General features: G+C 38.9%; 2 protein-coding genes across 3 annotated transcripts; both read left to right on the forward strand.

Moving 5' to 3' along the window:
• The first annotated feature begins 2,179 nt into the window (after positions 1-2,179).
• sinhcaf (SIN3-HDAC complex associated factor) lies at positions 2,180-13,022 on the forward strand. The gene is made up of 6 exons (XM_088417572.1): positions 2,180-2,289; positions 7,338-7,465; positions 7,540-7,639; positions 7,786-7,909; positions 8,021-8,171; positions 8,692-13,022. The coding sequence occupies exons 2-6, from the start codon at positions 7,338-7,340 to the stop codon at positions 9,026-9,028; spliced, it is 840 nt and encodes a 279-aa protein (XP_088273698.1). The 5' UTR covers positions 2,180-2,289; the 3' UTR covers positions 9,029-13,022.
• A 692-nt stretch (positions 13,023-13,714) lies between these two features.
• kxd1 (KxDL motif containing 1) lies at positions 13,715-18,590 on the forward strand. Of its 2 annotated transcripts, none has more exons than XM_088417573.1 (5): positions 13,715-13,833; positions 14,735-14,902; positions 15,423-15,575; positions 15,843-15,889; positions 17,181-18,590. In XM_088417573.1, the coding sequence occupies exons 2-5, from the start codon at positions 14,805-14,807 to the stop codon at positions 17,435-17,437; spliced, it is 555 nt and encodes a 184-aa protein (XP_088273699.1). In that variant the 5' UTR covers positions 13,715-13,833; positions 14,735-14,804; the 3' UTR covers positions 17,438-18,590. The 2 variants fall into 2 exon arrangements, with proteins under 2 accessions (XP_088273699.1, XP_088273700.1); XM_088417574.1 differs by lacking the exon at positions 13,715-13,833 and adding an exon at positions 13,855-14,006.
• The last annotated feature ends 73 nt before the right edge of the window (positions 18,591-18,663 follow it).

The raw sequence follows: 18,663 nt of genomic DNA on the forward strand, positions 1-18,663 counted from the left end.
TTTTAGAGCTTGTCAAGTGTAGTGGTGTGTTAATTTACAAATGTACTTTATACAGTGACTGTGGATGTCGACCTTTAAGGATCGTGACCTGGTGAAGTCTTGACAATGCAGTAATACTGTCAGCAACTAATGATGCATTGCATACATCTAGAACTGCAAGTAAGACTTGATGCAAAACCATCAATCTGTAATCCATATTTAAATAATTGTAAATATTACAATAAACCCACTCTCTTTATATAATTATTTGACATTATTTGACAAAATCAGGTGTATGTTGGGAATATTGTTTTGAATTATTGATAAAAATATGAATTTTCCTCAGAAATCTATACAAAACAACCTCCTTAACATCTCAACTTTCATTTTCCAGCAGCCAAAACTTTCAAATAGTAAAATTATATGAAAATGAGGATAGTTGCTATGGACTTTATTTTAATCCGACAAGCCAGCTAGCACGTTTCAACCGAATGACCCAGAGACCTTAGTCTCAAACGGCACTTCACAAACAAATTACATAAATTAACAAACAATGAAAACTAGGGTATCGTGTGTTTTTCAACCACTGTGTTGCAGCAAAGTAGTGTTCCATGAGATATAGTAAGGTGTACTGTGGGAAATTATCCAATTGCACAGTTTTTTGTAATTTTTGGGCAATTTTTAGAAACATAATGTGCTGTTGTATAAGCTATGAGAGGAGTGTGCTGCAGCATAATCATGTAATGAATACTCTTCGCCAGTCGGCGGCAGCCCAGTACCTCAAGACAAGATCTTAAGTGATTTTAAATGATATTCATTTGACTCCTGATAATAAAACTTTGATTAGAATGAGTTAATATTGAGCCTTTTGAGTAATCATGTACAATAATATATTTAATGATGAGATCAATGGGAATCTAATGTTTTGATCCCTCCTCAATGTAACGTTTTCCAATTATTGATGACATGTCACGTACGTGATGAATCAGTCTGGGATGTACAAATTTCCACTTCTATACTCACTTATTTGGAATGAAATGCAAATCAAATATGACAAATGAAATATGAAACCTGAAGATGAAAAGATGATTGCATGTTTCATTACAAGTCCATTCTCCCTGTGCATGAATACAAGCAGCATATTTGGTGAGATGTCTAAGTCCTGCAATACTGATGTGTTATTTACGAAAAAAAAAAATCTCTCTCTCTCTCTCTCTCTCTCTCTCTCTCTATTCTCTCTCTCTCTTTCTCTCTCTCTCTCTCTCTCTCTCTCTCTCTCTCTCTCTCTCTCTCTCTATATATATATATATATATATATATATATATATATATATATATATATATATATATATAAACTCTCAATTGAAACTTCCCATTTTGATAATTTGACTTTAAAAAGCACACACACGCGCGTGCACACACACAGACACATGTAACAACATTAAAACGAGCCAAAAAGCCATTTATGCACAATTTAATCTGTTGAGATGTTTAACTTCCTCGGATTCAAAGTTTGTTCAAATCTCAAATGATTTCCCCTATCTGCTATTGGAATTTACTCTCCAGTGGTCTTTTAACATTTCCTAGAAGTTTATTTTTCCTAAGGTATTGATTACTCTGGACGTTTGGAAAATTAATGTGCCACAACTTTGAATATATATATATATATATATATATATATATATATATATATATATATATATATATATATATATATATATATATATATATATATATATATATATATATATATATATATATATATATATATATATATATATATATATAGTAGTTTGAGTCAATATATATATATATATATATATATATATATATATATATATATATATATATATATATATATATATATATATTGACTCAAACTACTAGTTTAAACTGTGCTTTTAGTGCGATCGCACTTGGAACTGTAAAGCCGTCCGCCTTGTGCCATCTGGCGGGTGTGTAGAAAAGGCAGGCGACCCCGCCCCTTTGCCGACATTCTCCAACGTACCCTAGCAACGGGGGCCGAGCCCCCAGTTCCCGCGCAACGTTCTCATCCTTATATGGGTAGCAGAATGCACACGCACGCCTACGTCACGGCGTCCTTTATGCAAATGAGGGCAATTGAAGAATTGCACCGCGATCTCCGAAATGGAGGCGTGTATGGGCGGCGCATGCGCGCTAACGTTCACAACTCTCCAGTCCGGCCCACAGGCGCAGACATCAACAAGAGACGCCGTAGTCCTGTTTCAAAACACAAACTCTGTACGGAATACTTCCTTGTTTTTGAACAACTTTAATCAACTTTGCAAGGTAAGCAGCTTGTTGCGTTCCTTTCGTACAATCGTTAGTTTTTAAGTGTTTTTGTAAAGCGAGCCGGCGGGGATGGAGACTTCGGACTCTTAAGCCGTATAAATGTATACGAAACTCAACCAAGCAACTGGACGGTCGTTAAACGCGTGGCTGCCTGATAATTGGTTCAAAGTTGCGTTCGGAGTGTAGATAGACGCCGAAAACGCGTTTTCAGAAAGAAGAAACTGAGCGATTTTGTATTTTGCACGCGTGCAATGGCTGTTGTTCGTGAGTCGATGCAGGCTGGCAACGGGGACGGGGGGAGGGTGTTGGTGCGGAATGGATAAGGGACCGCTCCAAAATGTCGATCGAAGTCGTTTTAGGGTGACGAATAGTTGCAAACGTGTTTTTACGGAGGCGTTAAAGCGCACATTGTGGCGGTAGTGGGGCGTGTGTCCCAGCCAAGTTGGACGAGCTCTCACGCCCACCCGTGTGCAGGAGCACGCGGCAGCAGGCTGTCAACAAAACAAGCTAACGCGCACACAAGAGCGTGCCCGCCAAACGCTACTTTACAAAAAGCCCTTTCTTCTCGCTACTGTTTTAACCATTTCAAACTGGAGGCTTATCGTACTTCTCGACGCTTTGATGTGGAAAACATCAAAGTGCGTGCCGTCAAATAGTTGCTATCAATCTACACTATTGCTTCTTCGTCGAGAGTGGAAATGTGTTCATTATACGATCATTTGGCAACTTGGCGTCGTTAAATAAGCCAAACATCGTCGAGTACAACTAGCGAGCAGTGTCGATGCCCCCCCCCAACGCTTAAAGATGGGTGCGCATGAAGCAGGTCGTGTGGCGTGCCATGCTGCCTCGGCCAAAGAGTGGGCGGTGGAAAACAAAATGACGACTTGCACTTTTCCTCTCGGGGAAAACAAGTCGTGAGAACGTTAACGAAGAGGTCGCGATCGGTTTGATGGTGATTAGCGGGACTTTTAAGAAGGCGGTGAAGGGATATTTTTATTAGTTCGCATCACATCTTCCTCCGCCACGCGCTCCATCCGCCGCCTTTCAAGCGAGTGCGTGTTCGTTGCCATGTTGAGTTACGTCACAGTCCTGGCGTCCGCTGCGGAGATCGCGTCCATGCGCGAAGATGCGCTGCTCTGAAGGCACACTTACGTTTTGACCTTGTAAATTTGTTAAAGTGCTGCTTTGACTTACGCACCTAATTTGTTTCGTAATCACAATCGAAACTTAAATAAAACTCATAGTTCATAATAGTCTTTAGTTTTATTCATTTATATGGTTATTAATAGTATTTAATTGTTTCCCTTTGACGTAAATGCCAACGTCCCACTTTTCTAAAATACACGTATAAAATCATGTTTCATAATGAAAACGTCACTCAAGCAAAGATTCTTTTCTGTATTGCCCTAATCAATGGCTTTGTTACTATAAATTTTCTGCTATCCTTTGATGTTCTTAAAAAAATGAAGAGAGAAACTTCTAAGTTGTCACTCACTATCTAAAACTATGGATCCTTGTACATTTCAAGCATTTCCCACCTCCGTCCTAATACGCAAAGACAAACAGAAATTAAAACTTAAGGCTGTTTCACTTAATGTACTGGAATAGTTGACAACTTTTCTTGCTTAAACTAAAAGAGGATTGATTTAGCCTAATGTTAAACTCAAGGTTAACTCGCTCGTAACCAGGTGGGAGTCAGCAGAATCTTACATTTCGAATGTGCATCTGGTTCATATTTCGCAGCAATAATTGACTGATATTCACAGAACATTTTTCATAAATGATTAATTGAAGAGTACTAAACCAAAATGTGAAGACTGAAAAAATAGGCGTGCCCATCATCATGTTTGATGTTCAATACCGGGGTGGCTAAGTCTGTTCCTCGAGAGCCATCATCCGGTCTGTTTTTATTGTTTTCCTTCAGCCAACACACCTGTTTTAAATCAGAATTGTTGTCAGGCATCGTTAACCTTTGTAATGACCCGGTTGTTTGAATAAAGTGTGTTGATTGGTGAATGACTCAAAAACAGACCTTTGTCAAGTTCATGGTAACCCACCAAGGTTGAATTGAGGCAAATGGACTCTTGTTTAATAAACTTGATACCTTTTTCCCATATTGTCAAAAAACATCCAAAAATATCTGGCAATTAATGCCATTAGTTTAACGTTATGTTAATATGCATTCTACTGGTTGTGCTATTACAAGGGCACGCTGTAGCTTCTTAATGCTGTGTGGGTAAGGTGTTAAAGGTTTTGTCTTTACCAATAGAGCGGACTAAAGTAACTTTTTTTTTTATCATTTGATTGTTTGCAGATCAGTGATTGTTATTCGAATACTTTAAGCCAATGTCGCCACTTGCTCTGTCAGAACAATAAAGCAGTGAAGGTCACAGCTGCCCAGAGTTTTACTACATTTGCTCTTGACCTTTACTTTATAACTGCAAGTTACAGCAGCTTTCCTCACAAACATTTTGACCTTCAAAATGAGATTTGACTTAATAGTGGGCTGCACATCAGTATTCCTTTTGTGCTATTCAGACAGGGAGCTGGGGAAGTCTTCAAAGGGGAAGGGGCATCCTTTATTCTTCAAATTTGCAATCCATTGAATGCCGCTTTATTTTCTAATTATGTCGTACCACCTGACAACTACAAAATATATATTTTTTAAAGGCTGATGAAAAACGATAGCTTGCTTGGAGTAAACTTGGTATTTAGTTTAGATATCCCATTATTTTGTAAATTAGGTGTCTGACAAAAACTATTATTGTTGTATTACAGATGCATTACAAAAAAGATATTGTAGTTTACATTAAAGTTTCGTATAATTGTGGCCATTATGATTAAGTTTTTAAAAAATAAATTATTGAGCAATGTATTTATTTATCTATCCATGTGCCGCAATTTGGAGCATATTTTCACTTGCAATGGTGACTGGGCTTAAAATAAATACGAGACCTCAAATAGACACGTCTTCTAATAGCCTTCAATGTGTGTCGGAGGTTGTAACAATTTTAGTTAGGTGCTCTCGTTTCGCCAATGTGTTACATGACGGTAAACAATAATGTATACCATTTCATTGACACACTATTTATATGCAAGAATAATGATAAATATATACAGTAATTATAGATCACAATAATGACAGTTCTGCTTCTTGAGCCAAGGTTTATAATTCAAATTGGGAACAAAATCTTGTAGCACATCAACAAACAAAAATGCCTCAAAAAGTGAACACACCGGTTAATTACTTCTGACATCTAGAGCAAGAGCATTTAATTACTCTGCCTATCACTATACATCGTAGGCATAGATGAGCAAAGATTCCTTAAAGGGATAGTATGCAAGATTCAGACCGTTTTTCATTACGGGCAGCAGGAGATGCTGCAGGTGCTGCATTTACCATTGTCCGCAGCTATATCAAACACGGCCACCCCGCATGTAATATAATTTAATGATAACTTGCCCTATGATTATATTTAAAACTTATTATTAAGAACACATTCATTTGCAAGTTTTTGAAATTTACAATCTTTCAATTTATTCCTCTCTAATGAAACACTGTCTAAATCTTACACACTATCCTTTTAAAAATAGCGACAGGACCAATTTTTGGAGGGGTGAATCATGAAAATCGCGTGGTCTAATCTAATGTCATTTTTTTTTCCCCAAGAGACTGTATTTTCTCCCTCTCTTCATATATTCCCAAAGTTATCTGGTGTTGTATACATATACACATCCGAGTATGCTCTCTGTGTGTTGTGGCATCTCTCTGGCTTCTTACTGTCAGAAGACCCCTTAGGATTGATGGCAGAAAAAAAAAAACACACACACACACACACACACACACACACACACTCTGTCTAAGGGGGGTGCGGCTTTGCAGGTTTTGCCGCAGTTGTGCTCACCATGTGCTGTGGAGACTCCAGTTTTGCCTAGCAACATAGCGGCATCCCTCTACAGTGGGCGTGCTCATTGGATTCATAATCATTCAACGTTGGACTTTCCGCTCCACGTCAACATTCCCCTGCAGCTTGGGCGTGCGTGCCTTATAATATTTTGGACTGGCCAAAACCAACGCATGCATGCCGTGAGCGCAGCATGGTGACATGATCTGTCTGACACGCTGTCTGACTGTTGACCTACTTCCTACACCCCCCCTCCCCCCCCCACACACACACACAGACACACACACCCACACACACATGCAACAACACCAGCCCATGTGGGTCACAGCAAGGGATGCAAAAAATATGTATTTGGTGCTCTGTTTGTGACTAAGCATCCCACTTTGGTATTACAGGTAATTCACATACAGTATGACATACATTACATGCAATAGAATGGGCTGAGTAAGACCTTTATGGGATCTATCTAATTGCCGCATTGCATTTTCAAGGTAATTACTTTACTCCTCCCACACATTTTAAAGATATTTAGGCTAACTAAATAAAACGCAGCCTGCTCGATTATAACACTGCATGCATCTGCAAGAAAGGGCCATGTAAAAAATGTTGGCTCTAACATGGTTCCGTCAGAGCTTCAAGTTGGATATTTTTAGTCGACCTATTGTTAAAGTCGGCTTTCCCAACTTTGTCAGCTTTTTGTTTCCCCCAGCCCTACTATGCACACCTAAAAGATGGACTCTGCTTGTTTGAAGATATTTATCACTCACAGTTTAAGTTTGCAGTCAATCAAAGAGAATGAAGCGGTAAATTAAAAACCAAACAGTGAAATGTGTTTTCTGAGCTCATAAAGGTCACGGTTTAGTAATTTTTGCCAATTACTGGCCAAACAAAATATGCATTCTATCTTTGATGATGCAAGGTTATTGGCAAAAGAAAACTTGCTGAAGTTTTGTTATCTACAAAAATGAAGGTTTTGAAGATGCAAAGGATTCCTCCCTGCGACAGCAATTGGAAATACTCTCTTCACTGAGATTTTAAATTTAGAAATCTGGTGTGTTTTTGTCACCAACGATGTATTTCAGCGACATCATTGACAGATTGTTTTATTGTGTTTTTTTTTTTTTTTTTCTGTACTTACAGATGTTTGGCTTCCACAAGCCAAAAATGTACAGGAGTTTGGATGGCTGCTGCATCTGCCGAGCAAAGTCGTCCAGCTCTCGTTTCACTGACAGCAAACGTTATGAGAAGGACTTCAGGAGCTGTTTCGGGTAAGAGTGGATCAGCGCAAGTCCCGCAGAAGATGCCCGCATGGCACTTTTTTCACTAACGACATACCTTACAGATTGAGTGAAACACGTTCCGGAGAGATCTGCAACGCTTGTGTTCTCCTGGTGAAGCGATGGAAAAAGCTCCCGGTGGGGACCAAGAAGAACTGGAATCATGTGAGTCTGGCTCTCCACAGAATTTACAGTATATTCAAGTGAATGCCTGTTTGGTAAAGGTTAAATGAGTTTTTTGATAGATTTTAGAGGGAAAAAATGTTTAATAATGAGGCTTGGTTTACTTTTTTTTTTTTTTTTTTGTGCAGGTGGTTGATGCTCGAGGTGGTCCCAGTCTAAAGTTGACCTCAAGACCCAAAAAGATCAAGTCCATCTCCAAAAAAGCCCGACCCAGCCAGATCAACAGGCTGCAGAAGGAGCTCAAAAGAAACAGTTCCGTTATAAATTTGAAGAGCTTTATTTCTGCATGAGCTGAATTTGAGCGTCTGTGAACATTTGATTGATTGCTGTTGCACCATCCCACTGCTATGCCCTCCAATTTAGATTCGGACGCCCACAGTACCACCTCCAGCGCTTCCCCAGCTCAGTCTCCCAGCTACAGCAACTTGTCTGACGACGGCTCCGACACTGAGCTCAGCCAAGGGTCTGGCCGCTCGCCTGTCTTCTCCTTCCTAGACCTCACCTACTGGAAGAGGTATTGTATAATACTTTCAAGCATGGAGTAAAGTACACATACATTTTTAACCACCGATTTTAAAAATAGGAGACTTCACACCCTCAAAAAAGCTCAATTGCAAATTCTCATCATAAATTCTAATCTGTACACGTTCTTTCAAGGTCTTCACACTGCCCCTTTGATTAGCATTTTGCTCCTAAAATTTGAGAATGCAAGTAAATATTTTTTTGACTTGATGAGTAAATTTGCACATTTGTTTTTCATCCCCTTTAATTGCTCGACTTGAATATTTCTTTTCCTGACAAACATCTGCTCCACATTTTAGCCCATTCAGTAAAATAGTAAAAATACAGTAAATGGAGTGAATGTTTGCTTTGCAAGTCAACTCAGTGTGCGCCCCAGGGGTTTCAGTTTTTTGTTTTTCTGTTTTATTGAGCAGATGTAAGTATGTATGCGGTAAATTCGTTGATATGAAATTACGGTACGAACATGATGTGAAATATTTCCATTGATTTATCGCTTTTTCTCTTTTGCCCAGGCAAAAAGTATGCTGTGGAATCATCTACAAGGGTCGCTATGGTGAGGTTCTCATAGACCCCCACTTGTTCAAGCCATGCTGTCGCAAGAAGCAGCAGCAGCAACAGCAGCGGCACGAGGAGGTGGACGAGGAAGAAGAAGAAGAAGAGGAAGAGGATGATGATGATGGGGTGGAGGAAGAGGTGGAAGTTGAGGCGGGCCGGGCGGAAGCTGTGCCCCTGAGCCGGGTGACATCCCCGGCCGAGGAGGAGCAGCAGTCGAAGGAGACGACGACCGTGACAGCGGTGGCGGCGCAGCTATGCGTCGCCGTGGTGACAACATCAGAAGCAGGATGGTAAAGTCGCAAATGTCTCCTGTACACATTTCCGTCGTCCTCCTCGAGCACTTGCAAGGTGTCTCGCGCCGCCTTCGGTGATTTAAAGCAGCTGAAATTTTTCTTCTCTTCTCCGTCACAATACTGTAGATTTGTTTGATATATTACACCAGTGTTTCCCAACCTTTATTGAGCTGAGGCGTATACGGTAGTTTATACTGCTTAAAAATTGCATAGCGCACCACTAAATAAAATTGTCATGGAAGTAGACACAAATTAATGATATACCTTCTTCCATCTCGTACTGCCTATTACTATCTGGCACTGGCTTAGATAGTTGCACAAAGATACAGTGCATTAATTGACATTAAATAATATGAATTTTCAGGCCAATCAAGTAAAGTTTCCTTTGCAATTCCAGAAAAACAGTGAATCTTTATTTTTAGTTTCACTGCATGGGGAGTGTTTGATTTTTTTTTTTTGTTTGTTTTGTTTTATTTCACTTTGGAAACTTTTTCTTCAGAATTACAGTGGTGCCTTGTGATACAAAGTAAATTTGTCCCACTACGACGCTTTTAACTCAAAATTCTTACTTTCCCTGTTGAAATCAACTGAAATGCCATTAATCTATTCCAGCCTCAACCCAACAAATATATTTGTGTTTTTATTGAGGAAAATGGCACACTCTAATTTTGTACTTTATTTAAAAAAAAATAATAATAATGTAGCGTTGTCACTCTATGTATGTTGCAGCATAGTTTGTGTTCAAATATCTGTTGCTTAAGTTGTAATATCACCACAGTAGCTCCTTTAATAGTATTTTATATTGTTTGTCAGCATTTAACTGAACTGAGGCGGAGTGATATGGTTGTTATAAGTACACGACGCGAACATCTCTTTTTTCTGTCTTTAGTTTGATACTTGTAGTAGCAGGAAAGTATAATTTACTGTATATGTAAACTGGCTGGTTGTGCAGAGTTAAGTTGCATTCACTGCCACCAAACTATAAATAAAAGTCAGAACAATGAGCGGCTGATATTTGGAAAAACGCTGAGGTTGTGTCTCTTAAATTAAAGGCACCACTGTAGTTGGGAATTAATTGTAATTTATACTAAAGTTAGCATATTCAAGCCTAAATAATTGAATTATTCAAGTTACTTTCAAGCGTCAATTTTTGTATGTGATTTTAACCTTATTAATTCAACCCTACTGCCATGGACCGTATACTGGTTGGGAATCACTTTATTAGTCAGTTAACGTATGAACATTCATGTCTCCATGTCTCTTCTAATGGTCTCATCTTCCTGACAAATGGACCATCATCTTGTTTTTTTTTTGGCTTTCAATACATGCTGGACTTAGTTTGCAGGTACATTTTGACACCACAATGCAATGCAGGTTATCCCCGTTTCTTCCGCGAGATGTCGGTGCTACTTTAGGGTTCATCGTCCAACAACGTAAACTTCAAAAGAATGAACAACTACAGTGCATTTAGACAATGAGCACACACTTCATGTTGAAAAATCTAGACCAAAAAATGTTTAAAAAAAAAAAGTGTTTGCATTCTATATCTACTGAAATCTATGATGACTGACAGTGTGACAGTTCACAGTTTTTATTTCCCCCCACACCACTCCTCAATATAATTCGGTAACATCCCATTGAGCATTTACTTGATTTCCTTGATATCCAGTTTAAGGTCCATGTACTGGTGTAGATTTTGTCCTCATTAGTAACACAGTTTAGTGCACTAATTGCGTGTCTGACTTACTAAAAAGTTTTTTTTTTTAATGTCACTTGTTGCTCACAGTTGTTATGTGGTGCACAGTTTCACCTCACCAGTAACATGTCCTATTAGTTTGTCTAAAGTTGTGTAACTACTGAGGACAGCAGGCCGTACTAATATAAAGACCTTAAACTGGACTTCATGGATTTAAAACAACAAGAAACGGTGGCTTATTCTTACTCCCGAGTAACTTTATTGGCATCCGTTCCTGTGAACGGGTCGGTTTTGGTGGACTGGATTAGTGTAACGTGTGTGCAAACACTGGATTGCGTTCCAGTTCGAAAGCAGGCCTATTCACAGCTTCAACAGCAAAAGTAAAAGCCTTACTTATGTGTGTGTTGCACACACACACACACACACCCATCGTGCTTATAGTGGTCATTCCGAATCGGTTTCGAGGAACAAGCGTGAAAAGAGCGGAAAAAAGGGACTGTCGCGGTTATTTATTGTGGCCTGGGCAACATGCATTTTTTGCATGACCAGCAAGGCGCACTCATTCAAAAGACCCCCACGATCTGATGCATGAGTCGACTAAATTGCATGGCCTTATATGAAGTGTAAATCTTTCCTTTTTTTTGATTATTATTTTTTATTTTAGATACATTTCTCTTATGAGCTTATTTTTGTATGTAAACAAGAAAAAAAACAAACGTGGAAAAAATAAATTGTCTTTGTGAAACAACACACAGCACGCCAGCAAAACAGGGAATCAAACCGATAGTCATTCAGCAATATTGATATCAGTCATTTCTGTCATTCCCCAGTCAGTGTATGAAATTAAAGTAACTTTATACAAGCTTATAGAGGGCCGTTCCAGCATTCATTGAGTATCCTTGATAGCCATCTTAAGGTCTATGTACTAGCACATTATTTGTCTTCACTACCAAGACAATTCGGCACTAGTAGCATATCTCTTATACTGCATCTACCACTGCTGTCAAGTCACAATGACAATTTCATAAAATACTGTTTATCAAAAACTGTTTTTTTTTCTTTTGCTTATTAACTCTTTTAGCCTGGATTTCCTTGTAATGGAGAACAAGGATAGAATACAGTACTTGTGTGTTTTTATTAAGATACAGATGTTCTACCAGTGCCCTGAATTGTCTCATTTGTGAGTATGTACAAATACATGGACCTTATGCTTGATATCGATGATCACAAACAAATGCTCAAATGGCTTTTCACACAAACTGAACTTCTATGCCTATGCTCTTCTATATTGCAAATGTGTTGTGATGCCAGTTTGTTTATTTGGTACCTCCAGATAACATCTGTTTTGTAAAGTCTGTTAGAGAGCTGGAATTTTTTGGTGTATTTATTTTTTGAAAAATATACACTGCTCGCCTGTGTATTACTGTAATGCATCTTTTTTTTAATTATTATTATTAAATTTTAGAGACACCCCTGAGCAGCATGACAACTGACAGATTCCGTAAAAATGTTTTTATTGTTTTCATTTTTAAAAATCTGTGTTCACTTAATACCGTGACAGGTGAACATGTAAGATGAATTTATTCATCAAGCGGAAGCCAAAGCACATTAAAATTCCCTTCCTTTGCCCCCAATGTCAAAAGCAATGCAGGTTTTCTACGGACATTCGTGCTTGCTCCAGGTCATTTATGTTTGTTCTTCAAAAAAAAGAGAAAAAAAGAAAAAAAAGACAATGCTTTGAAATTTCACATTGTAGTCTGGAGGCAGTGCATAGGTAGTGTATATATTACAAGGCTGGGTGGGCCCTGATGGGGTTTGGTTATTTATTTATTTCATATTTATTTTCTCTTGTTGCATCCCTGCTTCTCAATGTAATACTTGCTATGAATTTCTTCCATCATAAGCGTCCGCATCGTGAGGTTCATTAGCGCAAATTCTTTCACGAGATTTGAATCACATCAAATGACTCGGTTGTCCATACTTAATGAAGTGTTAAATATTTATTTCCTTGTCATTTGACTCGTGTGTATCCTAACTTATTTGCCGTCATCCCTTTAGATGTGTGTCAATGTAGACTGAGCTGCTGGTAAATTGCAACCGAATTGTACTCCACTCCCTCCCTCTGTTTTTAGGCCTGTAGCTTTGAGAGCGATCACTAGGATCCACCATACTAGATTTTGCATGTATTCTTTGCTATGCATTTATTTTGCTTACACCTTAGATGAAGCGCTTTTGTATTTTTTATACATCATGTACTTTTTTTACTTGTCCCTTAATAAAAGTAATTTTGTGAGTTTTACGGGACTGTTCTGTGTGAGTTTGTCTTTCGAACACTGAGCACATGCATTGACATGCAAGCATTGGCACCTGAAAAAACAACAAAATATTTTCAATTTCAATTGGCATCATGGAATGTACATCAATTTTGCTTCTTTGGAATTTATGCTCTAAATGTACCAAATGTGAAGATATGTGACGTTTTCAAGGATTTTGCTGAAGTTCATTGTTGTTTGAGGTCCTATGTATTAGCCCAGGTTCAGTAAAAAGGTGCATGGGGGGGCCAAAGCTGCATATTCCATATTGCATTTCATTTGTAGGTTCCAAAAACAAAATATACAAATCCGAGATTAAACTACACAAGTGTGGCGACAAGTTCAGCTTTCTGTTTACATCAACATTTCAGTATGTTTTTGCTGTTATAATGTCTGTAAAAAGAAATGCAACATCAGGGACTTCAGCAAATTAATTGGTATGGATTGTTATAATTAGTGTCATCATATTACCAAATAGGTACTAGTCAAACCTTTTTTTAAATATAGACATTATATATTTGTCAGTATTTTTGTGGTTTTATGTTTGTGTAAAAAAACAACCCCCCCCCAAAAAACAGTACAACAGAAATTATGGGCGCAAACAGTGGGGCAGAACGTTTATCTTCACTGTGTTGCCAATAAAGAAAGGGAACGAAAAAAATAGAACACCACCGGAAATGCAACTGTCTTTGACCGGAAGCGGCGAAAACATTAACGTGTTTTGTTTTCATCTAGCAGGGAGCCTATCTGTCCAACGTTTATGCTGCTCAAATACTGACATCTTTTGAAGAACCCGAGGTAGATGTTCACTTTTTTTTTTTTTTTTGCTTCGGTCATTTTTGTAGCCTTGTTCGTTTCGTTTGCTTTCCTTTAGTTTAGCAGCAGTGCTGAAGTGAAATAAATTGACAGCTATGAAGACTCTACATGAACTGAATAGACACAAAGAGTGTTGGGCAAGATACTTCAAAACTGTAATGTATAATTTATTACCTATTACTGTCATTTCAAAGTAATTTTTAATTGCAATATTACTGTATTTGAAATGTAAAACATTATGTTTACATTACTCTCACCAAACCTAACTGGAAATATGGATTTGCCATTCTAAATGTAGCTCACTACGCTCATTACACATCCAGTGGAAGGTATACTCAAATTTAAGTTCAGTCGGGATCCCTAATGCATTGTAATGCATTGCGTTACTCTCATTTGTACCGTGTAAAATAGTACTATTTTTGTGTGTGTAATGCATTACAATACCACACTAGAACAAAAAGTAAAGCATTGCAGTAATTATAATTGCTATTACTCTTGTAATGCATGACTCCCAACACTGGAGACGAACAATCTCTGTTTTCTTCTGCAGCGGCTATACATGTCTACATGCCTCTCCTCAATTGTCAGATTTTAGCAATATAAATGACGTGTGACTTAGACAAACCCTTTCAAACTTATAGCGCTGTCCGGGTGACCTAACTTGATCAACTATAGTGAATATTTTGAAATATCACCTCGAGAGGGTACATATAAATCGACTGAGATAACATGTTTGCACTCAGGCCAGGGACGTGGCTGTGTTAAAAATTAAATTCTTACTCATTTAAATGAAGTTCATCAAATAAAGTTCAGCTGTTGTATTAGCCTTTTTACAAACATATATCCTTGCCTTTTTGTTTATTTTATTTTTTTTACTTTCCAGAATTATCATCAAGGCTCTTCGCTAAAAGTGACTGCTATTTGGAAGTGTTTTCTGTCTCTGGAGCTTCATCATGGTGGAGCCCAGTGCCTCTGGTGTATTCTGCAGCCGCATGCTCAGCATGGTCAACTCTGAGGACGTCAACGCTATCATCCAGGCTCAGCGACATATGTACGTTAAAATCTGAATCAGAAGAATATTTTGTGTTTAGTTTTAGTCTCTTTTAATCTGAATTAATGCAACTGGTGGGTACTTTCATTCAATGTGGTCTTGCGTATCAATACAGTACACTAAAGAATTGTATGTTGACTTACAATACAAATTAAATCCACACAACTGAATTTATTTGTATATGAAATACATTTCAAACGTTGGGCTGAGACCGGCTTGCAATGGCAGCCAATACTATTATTGGCCGCTCTTTTGGAGCGGTTTTTCAATCACAAATTAGAAATTAAAAATTACAATAGCAAGTTGCTATTATTTAATGCAGTGTTAAGTAAAAGGCAATATTGGAATTGGTAAGTGTTTCTTTAATATGGTCTGCCATTTTTTTGTTGTTATTTTTGGCAGGGGGATTTTGTGTATGAAAAGTGCAAGTGGTATCAGTACTGTACTTGGAATTGGTATTGTTGAATACTCAAGAGTTGAGTACTCGTACCGGTACGTGTCTGATACATTTTCCTGTCAGGCTGGACCGCTTTGAGAAGACCAACGAAATGCTGATCAATTTCAACGGGCTCTCTAATGTGCGACTACAACAAATGAATGAGCGCTTTCTGCTCCATACCCGCACCCTCATCGAGATGAAAAAGGATTTAGACAGCGTCTTCCGACGGATCAGGTTGGTTGATTAAAAAGTGGGAGTTAGGGCTTGCTAGATATTCTAATGAAAAACTCAATCATGGCCAACACTAAGATTAGAAATAATTTTTACTATTCATGTTTAAGTTCAGTTTTATTATAACTTTAGTGTGCAATATATTTCTTCTTCTTTTCATTTTTATGCATTTGTCCCTCAATGGAAAAAAATATGTGAACATTGCTGATTTAAACATTAGACATGAAATGAAATAACATTAAACATTAGTGTTTTGTTTGTTTTCTTCAGGACGCTAAAGGGAAAGATTGGCAAGCAGTACCCAGATGCTTTCAGTAGTAAGTTCACTTTTGTGTACCCATATAGTAAACAATTACATGAGATCTTCAGTTTGTTCAAATTTCCATTCCAACCACAGTAATACAGTTGTAATACTATTAGTGTCAAAAACATTTGTAGTCCAAAAATACAAATCAGTCAAAACACGATTGTGTATGCTTACCCAGGGGATTCCACATTTTATGTTGCGACCCGCTCCGCTGCGTTGCGTCTTTCCTGCGTCGTGCGCAGCACAACACAACCATGTTAATGAATGAGAGCGGTTTCACATCCTGCGTTTCCGCCGCGCTGCGTCGTTTTGCCGCGGTCCGTCCACTTTACGCAGGACTGGAAAAGTCTGATCCGTAGCTGTGGTCGATTCCACGGTTCAGAAAGCACCAAACAGGAAAAAGAACGTGGTGTACATCCGGATTTACAAAGAAGAAGCACCCCATGCGGACAAGACTGCGTTATCCTTTGCTGATTGAATGGAGGAACCCAAAAGTGACTGTTTCTCCTTTTCTGTGCCATTGTCATTGAGACAACAAGTGCACTTTCTTCCTGTTAATTGGCACTGTAACATGTACAACTTTATATGACTATGTTTTTGAATCATTAATCTGTCAATTCAATCAAAAGTAAAACAAAATAAATACTTTATGTACTCACCCATTGGAAATGAAGCATGCAATGAAGTGTTATCCATGCAAACTTTCCGCAAATAGAGTTTGGTTTGTTTTGAGAAATTTAGAAAGCTTTTCTTTTTTCTTTTTAAATCTCGCGAGTTGGTAGTCCCCACGCAAGCCCTCCGGGCTTGCTAAGTGACGTGGCGCGGCAGAGCGGAGACGCATGCAGCGGGCGCGGGTGTGCGGCATAGTTGCAATGGCGCACCGAAGCCCAGCGGTGCGGGGACACAATGCATTATGTGGAATCCTCGTGTTACGCCACCCAGAACAGTAGGTCTTTTGTGTACTCTTCATAAACTTGAAATGTGTCTTGAAAACAATGTCAACCGAGAAACCCCAATACAGTGAAACCTCTAAGGTTGAATGTCATCCATTTCATGTTGACATTGGATTTGTTTGTATTTAAGATCATCTTTTTCCACATAGGAAATAATGAAAATAGATGGACGGTGGTACTTTGAGATACATGCTGAGTTTGTTCCCTGATTAGAGCTGTAACTGTTCCTGGTACAAGGTGTATTTTCCCAAAATTTGAGTTGTAGCGACATTCTCCTTTGGAGAATTTTGCGGTTCTTCAGTTTTTTATTCAAAAAAAAGAAGCCTGAACTACTCTTTCTTTGGCCAGACATCCACGAGTCACCTATCCCCGAGGATGACGATGATGACTTGGATCCGGCGCCGCCGAGCGGTGCCACCACCATCACCACGGCCACCTCAGGCCAGAGCTCGGATTCTTGCGACTCCAGTCCTGATGTTGTTTCACCAGCCGCGAGCAGATGCTCGGAGGAACTCTCACAAGATGCGCCTGACACACCCGCCTCGGATGCCCATCGCACTGCTGGCCTGCAGGATGAGGGCCCAGACTCTGTGCCTGCTGAGTAGCTTCATATTATATGAGTGTGGAACTCAACACTAGAACTCAAATCAAATGTTGTCTTCCTTTAAAAACAAAAAATACAATGAAACCATGTCTTATGACTGCCCCGTCACATCAGTTTAGATTTGGTTGTGTACGACTTGGATGTGGACTGGGTTTACTGGGCTCGCCAAAGTTACTATGGCTCGGTTCACACTACGTGGTTTGATGCACATTTCAATTTTTTTGTGAAATCCAGTTTTTTCGTGAGGTCGGTCAAGTATCCAAATAAATGCGACTTGAGTGTGAACGCCAAACTATCCAAATCTCCCACATGCGCGGAGGGCAGGTCTCATGGCATTTTGCGCAGTCCCAGCAACGTCTCTCGCTTGCTCCGACTGAGCCAGTGCTCACTGAACAAGTGTGAGGGAAAGAGACAAAATACACCGGTCTCCCGTGATTTTTTTTTTCCTGATGACATCCTGTACTCAAATGTCTAGTGATGGGTCCGGCAACACCGATGCATCAGTGCATGTTTCGAGCTCCTAGAACGAAACCTGTGTATCGCTTTAAGAAAAATCATGTGATAAATGCAGCCACTGTATCAGATCACATGACTGATACAGCTGCTGTATCGCTCACTTACTATTTGTAACTTAGGTGCTGAGCATTATAGCACCTGTCAATGGGTTGTGTCTACTGAATGAATCACACAGGAATCTATAAGACCCCTTAAATTTCTATGTGTCTAAAATTAGCACTGGTGGGATTTTCATTAGCTCTTTACAGTTTTTACGTACCTTCAAGTCAGTATGATTGTAATCCCGAAGGAGAAATGATTCCACTTTGTGGAACTATTTTGATCTCAGAGCAGCAAACCAGACATTTTTCAGTTTTGATAAACAGGATATTTGTGGACGGCCTGATGTGTGTGTGGGAGTTTAACGGTCAGAGGGTTGCAAGTAAAGGGACACTGCCAATCTTAGCGTTGGTTGGTCGAAAATATCTTAAGTAGCTAATGATATAGTATAATCATTCGCGAGTATTCCATAACTCTGTCTTTATTTTTGGATATCTTCACTTTTTTAGGCACCAAGCCAACTGTTGTAAAAAAGTCCAAATTGCCCCACACTCAACTTGTTACAAAGGATTCTATTTAATAAAAATGTGTAACTCCTCCATTGTCAACTCATGAACATGTCCAGAAGCACTCCAATGTTGTAAACAAATTGCACAAAACTCAAACTTTAAT

Source organism: Hippichthys cyanospilos, chromosome 6, assembly GCF_059441005.1.
Source record: "Hippichthys cyanospilos isolate Australia breed blue-spotted pipefish chromosome 6, RoL_Hcya_1.0, whole genome shotgun sequence".
Classification (NCBI taxonomy): Eukaryota; Metazoa; Chordata; class Actinopteri; order Syngnathiformes; family Syngnathidae; genus Hippichthys; species Hippichthys cyanospilos.